Source organism: Phoenix dactylifera, chromosome 16 (assembly GCF_051530095.1).
Source record: "Phoenix dactylifera cultivar Ajwa chromosome 16, Ajwa_hap1_PhDact_Kaust_v1.1, whole genome shotgun sequence".
NCBI lineage: Eukaryota > Viridiplantae > Streptophyta > Magnoliopsida > Arecales > Arecaceae > Phoenix > Phoenix dactylifera.
The window spans coordinates 18,622,954-18,635,560 of NC_143205.1; the positions used below are offsets into that span (position 1 = coordinate 18,622,954).

At 41.7% G+C, this 12,607-nt stretch overlaps 2 protein-coding genes across 3 annotated transcripts; one reads left to right on the forward strand and one right to left on the reverse strand.

Annotated features, from left to right (window-relative positions):
• Positions 1 to 1,837: 1,837 nt before the first annotated feature.
• Positions 1,838 to 4,601, forward strand: PMI1 (plastid movement impaired1). The gene has a single exon (XM_008806427.6). It carries the CDS (start codon positions 1,838 to 1,840, stop codon positions 4,364 to 4,366), a length of 2,529 nt encoding a protein of 842 aa, XP_008804649.4. The 3' UTR covers positions 4,367 to 4,601.
• Positions 4,331 to 12,243, reverse strand: PHT3;3 (phosphate transporter 3;3). 2 transcript variants are annotated; one of them, XR_016398618.1, is made up of 7 exons: positions 11,870 to 12,172; positions 9,963 to 10,312; positions 9,767 to 9,810; positions 8,906 to 9,120; positions 8,646 to 8,770; positions 5,589 to 5,754; positions 4,331 to 4,465 (listed from the first exon to the last, which is right to left on the reverse strand). XR_016398618.1 is itself a non-coding variant. In XM_008806414.6 (6 exons), exons 1-6 carry the CDS (start codon positions 12,035 to 12,037, stop codon positions 5,700 to 5,702), a joined length of 957 nt encoding a protein of 318 aa, XP_008804636.3. In that variant the 5' UTR covers positions 12,038 to 12,243; the 3' UTR covers positions 5,179 to 5,699. The 2 variants fall into 2 exon arrangements, 1 of the variants encoding a protein (XP_008804636.3); XM_008806414.6 differs by lacking the exon at positions 4,331 to 4,465 and having other exon boundaries at positions 5,179 to 5,754; positions 11,870 to 12,243.
• Between the last annotated feature and the right edge of the window lie 364 nt (positions 12,244 to 12,607).

Here is a 12,607-nt window from a genome sequence, read left to right on the forward strand (position 1 = left end):
AAATATCCCCTAGTGTGGGTTTTGAATATATTGTGGGTTTGTGGTTGATTTTTTTTTTTTTTTGTTTGAGCTACTGGAGTAGTCAAAAATTTTAAGAGATAAGTCTCTGCTGATGAGATGGCTTTGCAGTTAATATGCCCGCACTTAAAGTCGGCTTACTTTCACCCATACAGCATATTCTGATGCCTAATTGCCCAAGTGGGTCAAGCCCGTGTGTCATATAGAAATATCCACCTATAGGAATCCTATGTTTCATCCAGTATTTGTACTTTTCTTTGATTGATTCATGATTTATCTCTATAATTTCATTCAACTAAGAGAAGGGATGGAATCCTTGGTTTAAAAATAAAAATGCATATGTATATACCCAGATTAACCTGCAATAGTGGTGTCTGATGGAGGGGCCAGAAATATCCAAAACATTATTCCAATAACTATGAGGAATAATTACTATGATTTCATTGCTTCCCGCTAATTACCAACTTTGAGAATTCTTCACTTACCACCCACCAAGACTAAACTATCATGCAATGGTGAATGTTTTGATTTATATCTTAGCTTTTTGTTGAGATTATTTTTTTTTCTTTGTTAAACCTGATATGATTCATTTTCCTCATCTGTCTGATCGTGAGCACCTTTTTATTTTCACCAGTTAAGGAACTTGATTTATTTTAGCCTAGGACAAGGAGAGTCAGCTGCAGTAATTATATTACTTAAAATACAAATGTCTGAATCAGTTTTTTTTTTTTTTTTTACAACAATAAATGACTCATACATATTTTGTGTGAATGTATATATAAAAAAAAAAAATCAAAAAATAACAAGTCTCGAAAAGCTCTAGGCAACTTTCTCTTCTCCACCTATAGAGTTTCCATTGAATGGTCGATCACAAATGAGACTGCTTAATTTGTACTCTATCAGTGCGTCAGATTTTTCTTGACTGCTAGATTAACAAAATATTTAGTCACAGAATAATTCCATCATCCAAGTTGGAAAAGATTATGAAATATATGATTTCTACAGCAGAGACGGACAACTCGGAAACATTTTTCCTCCACATCTACTAAGACCGTAGACTATTTTACTCGGATTAGGATAAAATAAGAATCCGGCGGATAGCATTGAAATAGACCCCACCGATCATTTTCAGTGGCGAATATCCTTCATGCCTCCTGGCCAGACGCGTGGAAGATCAGCAACCATTTCATAAGGTGAGCCCTCCCACATTTTTCCACATAAACTTCTCCTCCGTAAGAATCACATGGAAGCCATCAAATCGGCCATCCGTTCTCGCTGTATTTTTTGGTGCAAAAGAATGATTCATCTTTTCTTTTCGCGACATGCACCATTAGATCCCGCAATCGCTGCTATGAGATCTGTGCGGATAAATAAAAGAGAGAGTTCGGAGTGCTTTGAGAGCAGTGCGATGAATCCAACAGTTGACGTCACAAAAACGAAAGAAGGATACGTCTCCCTTCACGCCTGTGGACCGTTGGATCATCCACCCGCAGCTCTCAAAACGATCCGAACTCTGTCAGCTGTCCACCTGCACAGATCTCAAAGCGAGTAATGGATGATTCAACGGTCGCGGAGGCGCGAAGGAAGAAAGGCATATTTCGCGCGAAGGACTGCTGCGTCCCCATCCAATGCCCTCCCCGGTGATAAACACTGATTCCTGCTCTCTCTCTCTTTCTCTCTCTTATATCCTCCATACGTTAACCCAAACATATCCAAAAATCTTAGCCTCAATGCATGACAGCTTCTAGGCCATAAACTCTAATCCTCCTCTCACCACCGCCTCCGGCCACCACCACAAGCACTCGTACCGCCTCCTCCCATGGCGGACCAGTCGGAGCGCAGGAACTCCAACAACCAGCTCCTCCAGGAACTCGATGCCCTGAGCCACTCCCTCTACCAAGCCCACACCGCCCGCCGGACTGCCTCCTTGGCCCTCCCCAGCTCCGCCAAGCCTACCTCCGATGCCGAGCTTGCGCAGTCCGAGCGCCACCTTCGGTCCCGCCGCTTGTCCATGTCTCCCTGGCGCTCCCGCCCCAAGCCCCAGCACGAACCTTATGATGACGGGGCCGAAGACGACCGCCTCGGCCGTCCATCCAAGAACCAGAAACCAGCTGCGGGGACGGGAGCGACGGCAGGGGAGAAGAAGAAGGGGATATGGAACTGGAAGCCGATGCGCGCTTTGTCCCATATCATGATGCGGCGCCTGGGGTGCCTCTTCTCCGTGGAAGTCGTCGCCGTGCAGGGCCTCCCGGCCTCCATGAATGGCCTTCGCCTCTCGGTTGCTGTCCGCAAGAAGGAAACCAAGGAGGGCGCCGTGCAGACCATGCCTTCGAGGATCCTGCAGGGGTCCGCCGACTTCGAGGAGATGCTCTTCATCCGATGCCATGTTTACTGCAGCGGTGGCTCTGGCGCGGGGAAGCCACTTAAGTTGGAAGCCCGCCCGTTCCTTATCTCAGTTGTGGCCGTTGATGCTCCCGAGCTTGATTTTGGAAACAGTATCGTGGACCTAAGCCTGCTGGTTAAGGAGTCCATGGAGGGGAGCTTCGAGGGGGCACGGATCCGGCAGCGGGACACAACCTTCCCGCTCTCCGGGAAGGCGAAGGGAGGCGAGCTGGTCCTCAAGTTGGGCTTTCAGATCATGGAGGATGGAGGTGTTGGGATCTACAACCAAGCTGAGGTGGGGAAGTCAAGCAGTAAGGGGAAGGATTCCTCCTCTTCTTTTGCTCGGAGGCAATCGAAGTCTTCTCTCAGTGTTTCTAGCCCGAGGATTACAAGACCGGAACCTTCTTCGACGCCGACTAAAGAGATGCCGGCGATCGATTTGAAGGGGATAGATGACTTCAGTCTTGATGAGCCAGGCCCTCCTCCCTCGAGCTCTCCGTCGATCCACAAGTCTGAACCGGAGCCGAAAGATGAACTAGACTTTCCAGAGTTTGAAGTTGTCGAGAAGGGAGTTGAGATTCAAGCAGAAAAAGAGGAAGAAGAAGCAGCAGTCTTTGAAGAGGCTGCGGATGGAACATCAGTTTCGAGCGAGGTGGTGAAGGAAGTGGTGCATGACACCGCCCACCCGACTCGGTTGCCGGAACTTGACGCAATTGCCCAGCAGATTGAGGCCCTCGAGTCGATGATGATGCGGGATGGGCGAGATCCTACGAAGACGGCAGAGGAAGATGAAAGGCAGCGGTTGGACGCCGAGGAAGAGACGGTGACAAGAGAATTCCTTCAAATGCTCGAGCTGGAGGACGAGAAAGACATGCTGGACCGTGCTGCTCTGATGAAATCGGTGGCAGAAGAAGGTAGAAATGCCGAAACAAGTGTTTTTCTCTCGGACCTTGGGAAGGGATTGGGCTCCATAGTTCAGACAAGGGATGGAGGATACTTGGCTGCCATGAATCCCTTCGATGTAGAACTACGGAGAAAAGAAACTCCAAAGCTCGCAATGCAAATCTCAAAACCATTCATTCTTGGGGATCAGAAGCTGGCAAGTGGTTTCGAGGTGTTTCAGAGACTGGCTGCACTGGGCTCGGAAGAACTGGGTTCCAAGCTACACTCGCTCGCAGCTATGGATGAACTGATGGGCAAGACCGCCGAGCAAATAGCATTTGAGGGAATAGCATCGGCGATCATAAGCGGAAGGAACAAAGAAGGTGCAAACTCCAGTGCAGCCAGATCAGTTGCGATCCTGAAAACAATGGCCACGGCGATGAATGAAGGCAGAAAGGAGAGGATTTCGACAGGGATTTGGAACGTGAGAGAGAAACCAGTTACGATGGAGGAGATTCTAGCCTTCTCATTGCAGAAAATCGAGGCAATGGCAGTGGAAGCTCTTAAAATCCAGGCAGGAATGGCCGAAGAAGAATCTCCCTTCGATGTCTCACCTCTGGTTGGCAAAGCAGACAGCGAGAGCCCCTTGGACTCTGCCATACCACCTGAAGACTGGGCAAAGGCCTGCAGTGGAGCAACCATGATTACGCTGCTGGTGATTCTTCAGCTGAGGGATCCAGTGCGGCGATACGAGATGGTGGGAGCCCCTTCCATTGCTATAATCCAAGCAGTGCGAGTGGATGATGCTGGAGATGAGGAAGGGAGGTACAAGCTGGCGAGCTTGCACGTCGGAGGACTGAAACTGAAGTCAGGAGGGCGGCGGAGCATTTGGGATGGAGAGAAGCAGAGGCTGACCGCCATGCAGTGGCTCGTGGCCTTTGGGCCGGGGAAGGCAAGAAAGAAGAGCAAGTTGGCGCAGGCAAAGGGCGGGCAGGATGTGGTCTGGAGCATGTCGTCGCGGGTGATGGCTGATATGTGGCTCAAGCCGATTCGCAATCCTGATGTGAAGGTTTCCGAGCAATAGAAGGAGATGACCAAGCTCTCTTCTGGATATCATCGTATCCTCTCTCTCTCAGAGTATGCGTCCTGAGGTTGTTTGTTGTTGTTTTCTAAGAGAAATCCCCTGTAGTAAAGTTGCTTTGTATTAGAAGCAATGCTCTCAAGTCAGACATTTAAGATGCTGTGTCAAAAAGGAAAAAAAAAATAAGAAGAAAATTAACTTAATATTAAGGGAAACCTAAATCTAGTTCAGGATCCAACTTGGTTTTTGGTATATTCATTATTCATTCCTAACCCATCTCGCTTGCCTGAACACCTGGAATACATTCCATTAGTGGGAATTTCACATTTCAAAGTTCAAGCCGACAACTTCTTTGGCATAAAAAGAAATAGCTAGTTCTATTAAGCTTAGAATTTGGTCTAACAGACAGTAATTATATTCATTTTATACCCTTTTACGCAGCTATATGTGTCTGGTAACGATCCTTTGAGGCCTCTAGGGTACATTCATCGTTCATTTCTAACCCATCTCAACTTCTTTCTCCATCACCTACATCATTAATCAGTTCAGCTTAAAATGCTTGTTTTTATTTCTTTATGCTATTACAAACTATACTTAACGGATACATCGTTCAATCTTTTGTAATTGTACTTTTGCTGCTACCCAAAATTGTAATCCACGAAACAGTATGAAACAGTAATGTCAAAATTTTCGCATCTTGAAAGCCCTTCTTGATCACAAGCTCCCCCCTCTCTCCATCTCTTTCTAAATAAAAGATCTAAGAGGATACAATGATCTCACTATCACAACATTCAGTTACACCAAACAAACAACAATTCTGTTAATTTTCACAACAATTGCAGCTCCAAGCCAGAACAAAAACAGGTTAATATTCTGAACATGGTGTCGGAGAACAAATATACATATGGATGAGTTCAACTTCTCCACATAATAAGCACATACACTGAGCATTTATTACAAGAAAAAGAATCAACTGATCACGTGTATAAATGATATAAACCACTGTAAACAAGTGTTGTATATCAGAATCTGTGATAAGTAGCTGATGTAATAGTTGCTTAAAAGCAACGCATGTTTAAAACGCAAAGAGAGGTGTGGCCCCCAAAAAATATTTTGCATGGTCGGCATGTCAGTTTAGGCAGACTGGTAGCAGAATATCCAACGACAATTAATCCAAATCATCACAGGGGGGTTGCCCAACCACTGAAGAGTTTATTGGTTATACCTGATGAAAATACCGGTCACTTCCATGATTCAGCAAATATGGAAGGAGGTAGCAGCCCCCTTGTGTTCGACTTTCAAAAATAATCTATCAGCATTCTTTGGAGTCAGGACATCAACTTAAGCTGTTGATTTCGTCCAAATCATTAGCAAGACCTCCACTCGTTGGCCTGAAATATTTCCATGCAGACATGTTATCTCTCTTTTAGCAAATCATCAAGCAATATGACATGCTAACAAATAACCCCTTTTCTGACATTATTAGAGTAATAAGGCAGGTTTTTGGGGCCTTTTTAATGTCTACAAGCAAAAGAAAAAGTTTGCTAATAATCATTTAAAGCCATAGTCAAAACATAACTTCATGGGTAGTAACAGGCTTTGTTATCCTTGCCACTAAACAGTTGGCAGTCCAGCAAAGATCACTATATCTTCTGGTTCTAATTGAAAAATAAACCTTTAAACAAAAAGTCTATTGGGGGAGTGGGTAATCTACGAATAGCCATCCAAGACTAGAAGTTAGTCTTGCAGCCTTCCATAAACAATATTGGGTGCAAGAACTCAATATGAAATCTCCTGTCCACGCTGAGCTATTTGAGCCTAGTAGTTGTAACTTCACTATTGATGTCTGGAGGTTTGCAATTTCAACAAGTTTTCACACAGGAGAAAAGATTCTGATAACCTTAAGGTCATTATAGATATTTAATATGTAGGATCATGACATCATCATGAGGATCCGTAACATCGCCTAAGGTGTTTACTGATGATATCATGTTCTCCCATACGAGGGGGATGGTAATGTGGGCATCATGGCGCTTAGTATTGTAAAAGGAAAACAGAATCATGAAAATAGAAGATAGAATAAAAGTTCACTAGGAATTCTAATAGTGTAAGATTTGGTTACCATTGTTTCTACATAAAAATTCTATCAAGTCTTTTCTAAAAAACTCATGAATTAAGCCACTGCAATGGGATAATTATTTTGGTGATTAGCTTACATCCGATCCAAGTTGTTTAGTTTTGTAGCTTTCATGTGAATGTACAAAAATGGCATGCAGTGGAAACAGCTGTAATAGTGTAACATGCTCAAAGTAATGAAATGTTTCTCGGTAGCCTACAATTTTCTATATGTCAGCTGCAGGTGGCAAATAAAAACGTTAAACAGCATAATTAGCTGTACTTTGAAAAAAATCAATTGCTAATCATTAGTCAAATACATTCAATAAGATGCATTCAATAAATGTAATTTACTAAGCATCAAACGATTTTTTTCTAATTGACGCATTCAGATGCGTTTTAGAACAGAAGTACTTCCTTTCATAACTTTCATAAAGTATGCTAGATTGTAGAAACATACAATCTAACTCTAATAGGGTCAAGAAGAATCATGGTTCGCCATACCAGCCCGAATCGAGCGATATAGAGCGTACTGTACCGGTTCGGTACAGGTACTGGTATGGGTGGCGTACCGACACTCGGTATGCCAAAAAAATTTCATACCATACCGTACTGACACTGTGCTAGTATACCACTGGTACGGGGTTCGGTACCGAGACAGCAAACCTTGAGAAGAACCAATGCATTTTTTTAAGATTTCTCGATATAAAAATCAACCAGTATACATTACAGAAAAAGCAACAAAAGAAAAATATAACTGATATATTTGAGATTTCTCATTATAAAAATAACTGCTAAAACTATAATGGAATAGGAAACAACAATGGAGGTTCTTGACTTTTTGAACACGTTGACGTCAAATCAGCAATTAGCATATTAAGTACTGGTGGAGGGATTCCCACCTCCATGTGTAAACAACACATGTGCAAGCTAATGAAATGGGATCAACTATTTTTCTCAGTAGAAAACTCCACCCACCACTGAGCACTTGCTCAAATGGTATTATACCACGGCGCCTGCACAAGGGAGGAGCATTGGCCTTTTTTGGTGTGTGTGTGTTTTGGGGGGGGGGGGGGGTGGTTACGGTAGAGGGTGTGGATTAGTCCTTCCTAATCTCAAAACAAGAAACGGAAAAAAGAAAAAGAAAAAGAAAACTCCACCCACAGTTTACTTGGAAGAATTGTTTTGTTGCAGGGTGGTCAGTCAGTCAGTTTGTAACCCTGCTGCAGTGTCAAGTGGTAGTGAGGGAACAAAAGGGAAGCTGCTTCTCTGGAGACCTAGTGTGCTGTTCCACGTGGCAAAACAAGGGTAGCTCTTAGCATGTACATGGTGCAGGAAAACTGTGGGCTGGTCTCGAGCAGGCAGGCCTAGAATTTTCAAGAGCACCAGCACAACACGCAGTTTGGAACCACATCAAATGAGGACTAACAAGAGTTATCAGCTGGCATATCTGAGATGCCAAAATGAGTAACAAGTACGAATACAATTATTATTTTATCATGAAGAGCTGTTAATTATTAAATGTTCAATTAGGGATCTCCAAATATTTTTTTCAACATTATTTCTGTTTCCAAAAGTTTCCCCTTCGTTTTCTTCCTGATTTCGCAGCAAGCATTGCTAACGTCGAATTGAGAGCTCTCTCCAGAGACTCCTTCCCTTCCACAAACCCTAATTCCAGGAATTTCAATGGTGTAAGATTTGGTTGTAGATTATGGTTTATATCAAAATTTTATCAATTTTTTTCTTTTTTAAACAAAAAAATCAAGAGTAAACCCCTGCAATTAGAGTTGTTTTAGGTGAATAGCTTACGTCTAACTATGCACCTAATTTTTGTAGCTTTCATGTGAATGTACAATATGATATGCACTAGAAGCCTGAAATAGTTTAATAATGCTCAAACTAATGAAATATTTCCCAGGTAGCCTACAATTTTCTCTATGTGGTCCACAGGTGGAAAATAAGAATGTTAAACAACATAACTAGCTATAGCTAGCAAAAAAATGTATTGCTAAATATTAATCAAATCCATGCAATGACAGGCAATAATATCTCATGGAATTAAACTGTAAATGTAGAAAGAGCGCTTTTGCTGTTTACTGGACATCAAATGCACTGGGAGAAGAGAAATATTTAATTTGATAAAATCCACTAGATTGCATATACTTACAATCCAGTTAACACCTTAATAGTGTCATAGAAGAACCACTGCATTGTTATAACAGGTCCTACAAGCGTGAAACGTATAGGAAGGCTTCTCGTAAACAAATTTGGAAATCCTATGCTCTTCACAGCCTGCATGTGTGCATGGTGGCAATATAAGATGATCTATGCACTTGGATTTTAGTATTTTGGAAGTAAGATAATTGATGTATAAAGTAGATTATGAAAACATAACAAACCAAGTAAAGGTTACTAGTTGGATGTTACCTGCAGGACACTGTTAGCCTTCTTATTGTAAAGAGAAGCAACAATATTATCTGCAGGGTTTGAAACAATGGTGCCAATAGCCCCAGAGGTATAACCAGCTATACAAGTTACGCCAAGTTGTTGAGCTCTAGAACAGTCCTCCCTTTTCTTTTGGATAACATTATGGTATAATATGTCTACAGTGTGCTCAAATGATGAGAACATAAGGATAGAAACTGCACATATAAATGTTTTAGGAGAGTTGATATCTGAAATTATCTACAACAAACAGTAGAAATAAGAAGAACAAATGAAAATAACTACTGGAGAAGTGAACAGAAATATTATATTAAGACACACGCACGCCCTTACAAATCTTGAAATCTTAAGCATATCTAAATTAGTAATACCATTCCTTCACCAGCTACAAGGCAACATTATATTCTTAGGCTAGTCATATGCTAGCTCAAGGCACGTGCATGACCAAATGCTTCATATTTCTCTTTGAAAAAGGAAAAGGCTGTTATAGTCAAAATACATCATGTTTATAAGCAAATGATAGTTGTTTAAAGTTCTTAAAGCTAGTACCATAGGCAACATAAAACTGAGAATCTTTTGAAAATCGTTATAACAGAAGAAGAAAATGTACATATTCTACATGCTATTAGCACAGTAGCTCTTCTTGGTGATATTTAGATGCTGTCTTTTTAAAAAAATTTTAATCAATTAAGCCTAGGATGACATTGAAACAAATAAGATGCAATGAAATATCAGTATTTATGAAAGCACTGTAATCAATGATTCGCTTCATCATTTACTAGGATAATTTCCAAAAACAAGCCAGGAGAAAAGAAACATGAAACAAGGTAAAAGCAAAATTACACGGAAGATTCCTGCCCCAAAGTGGTAAAAGTCCTCTGTAAAAGCTGCAGCAGAGGAAAAAAGAAGGGATGAAGTTCTAACATAAAGTAGAAGCAACATAAAATTATGTAGGAATTTGGATCCATAAACAGAATAACCTTCACCACAAACAAAAGGCACGTGAACCAAATAACTAGATCAGGTCCAAGATGTCTACCCAGATAAGCCTTCAGAGGCAAAAACCCTCGGAAAACCATCGATCAAGCCCTTTGCAAACTTGGGTTGCGTCTGAACGCGTACTTTGACTGCTTCAAAAGGACAAAGGGCAACATCTGCTACTACTTGAGCAGATGCACTGCTGATAAAGAAGATAATACTTCTATTATATCCTACCAATACGTCAGAATACATCTTTTTGAAATATTCATAGAGCCCAAACTTGCAGCCACCTTGAACACCATATCCAAAAAATTTTCCAGCCCAGCCTCTCCAAAGGGATGAGGGTCCATGTTCCTTTACAAGGATATTCAAACCCGCGAAAATGCTATTATACTTCACAGGGTTCACCTGGAAAGGTAAGCTGCTAAATAAATATATTTGAAACAAGAATACATATAAAATACAATAAATGCCACAAGCTAACTGCTATTTCATTTCTAGAGCAATAATGAAAATGTACCTCAACCCAACAAAGAAAAACATAAGAGAATGTCCGTCATCAGACTGATCAAACAAGGTTAAATTAAACCATAAATAATAGTGTAATATCAAGGCCTTATATTGGCTATCATACTATTTCCTAAAAGAGCTACAATATACAATAAATTCTTTTCTGAGGTCCACAACAGAAAGATTAATTGGTGCGGTTAAAGAAATTAAACATGCCACAGAATCATCTGCCCCAAGAATCTGAACAATAAGGATTTGTCATTAATTGGTTCAAGAAGATTCTTACATTTTTTCAGAGAAGAAAGAATTACAATATGCACATATTCTAAACTATCTAAGTCTTCCAAAATAATAGAGAATCCCAATTTGCTGGTTGCACAAGCATCCCACAAACCTAGAAGAGTGCGATGTACAAGATTCTCTGCAGACTTTGAAAGTAACCGGCATAATGAAACAAACTAAAGGGCATCACAGAATCATTTTCCAAGAATCAAAATAATGTTACAGAAACAGGAAGATTCTTCCTTCTCTAAGAAGAAGGAATCTGGGAATTAAATATTACACAGTTACTGACTCTTACAGAGAAAACAAAAAAGGTAAGATTGATATGTATGTTTTCAGTTAAACAAATGAGCCGAGCTTGAACATCTACTGTCAGGCTGGTTCGAGCTCAAATATCTCCTAAAGATAATGAGCCTAGCCTGAGCAGCCTAATACTTGGCTCGGCTTCGTTTTCTTCTCTACATCTAATGAAGATGTTTCTCTTTTCTTTATAAAAAAATTTGGAGTACCTCTTAAGAGAGTTTTGAAGAGGAACAGGGCGGTGCCAATCCTTGAACCCTTGCCAAGTTTACATGAAGAAGAACGCCTAACCACCAAGGCAAGAGGGGGTTGGGCTAATGAAGATGTTTCTTCATAAGTCCAGGCACCAGAGAAAACTTGCCAAAATTCTCCACAAACTTCCAAAAAAGCTTGAGAATTTGACCCACGAAAGCCACCAACTGAATCACCAACAAACTTCTCGACCAAAACCATAAACCCAACTAACAAGACAAAGAAACACTGATCTTACTCATACGAAAACAAATGAACTCTTACCACAAGTCCAAACTCAAATGAAACTTCCGTGCCAAAATTCACCATAAACATCAATTCTAAACAAAAGCTTAAATTTCACAATTTTATCATTGCAAAATGGAATATTTTTTGCAAAGATAATAGAAAATGGAAACAAAGACACTAAAATTAATTTCATGCCAAACTCTCCATCAAATTCATATCCAATACATCAGCAAGCAGAGTAATTAATTAGGCCACACAAAACTATTACAATAAACCCACAAATCAAATTCGCATCCAGCAAGCCTTAACAAACAAACCGCAATTCCAGCTCAAATCCAGACAAAAACGAAGCCAAAAAAAAGCACCTTTCCTTCCCCAATCGTGAGAACTCACCTGCATATTAACCTTCAAGACATCAAGCGGCGTGATGGCGAGATGTGTCGTGCCAGCGCTCAGCATCCCGCCGACCGCACACACCGCGTAGTACTCCGGCGTAAACACCCTCATCCCCTTCCACCATCCCTTCCCCTCCCCCATCCCCATCGCCTTCCCGTCCCCCATTTCCCTTCAGTAAATCCACCTCCGCCCCTCGAAATCCCCCTTCCCTTGAACTCCGACTTCTCTGGAGCCACAGAGAGAGGAGGCGGAAGTGGTCTTCCGGGAAGCGGAGCTCTCGTGAGAAAAATCGAGCTTTTCGCGAAGGAAAGTGGACCACGTTAGCGGGGGGAAGAAAATTGCGGCGGGCTAAACCCCTAAACCCTGGAGGCATGAAATTACCGAAACGCCCCCCCTCTAAAAGGGGTTTTCTGCGATTTTGTCTCGTAGGTAGGACTTCGGAAATTGATGGAAGGACGTTGTTCTTTTACACGTGGCAGAAGGAAAGGACCGTCTCGTAAGATCGACGCGCACAAAGGCGGTCCAGTGGTAATGGATCCGGATCCAACTTGAGCTTGTCCGAACCCGAAGTCGCTTTCAGTCTGGGATTGATTTCTCCCACTTCGGTCGAGCTCGGGCTTCAAGTTTAAAATGCCATGAAGCTATCCTTTTCTTGAATTAGTTTTATGTGATTGCAATGCTTTTGATTTTGCCGGATGTATTTAAGTAGATGGAAGTTTGAACTTGAAATGTATA

What these genes read in the sequence shown, in the direction of transcription:
- PMI1 (XM_008806427.6), top strand. Translation starts at nt 1,838, where the DNA reads ATGGCGGACCAGTCGGAGCGCAGGAACTCCAACAACCAGCTCCTCCAG.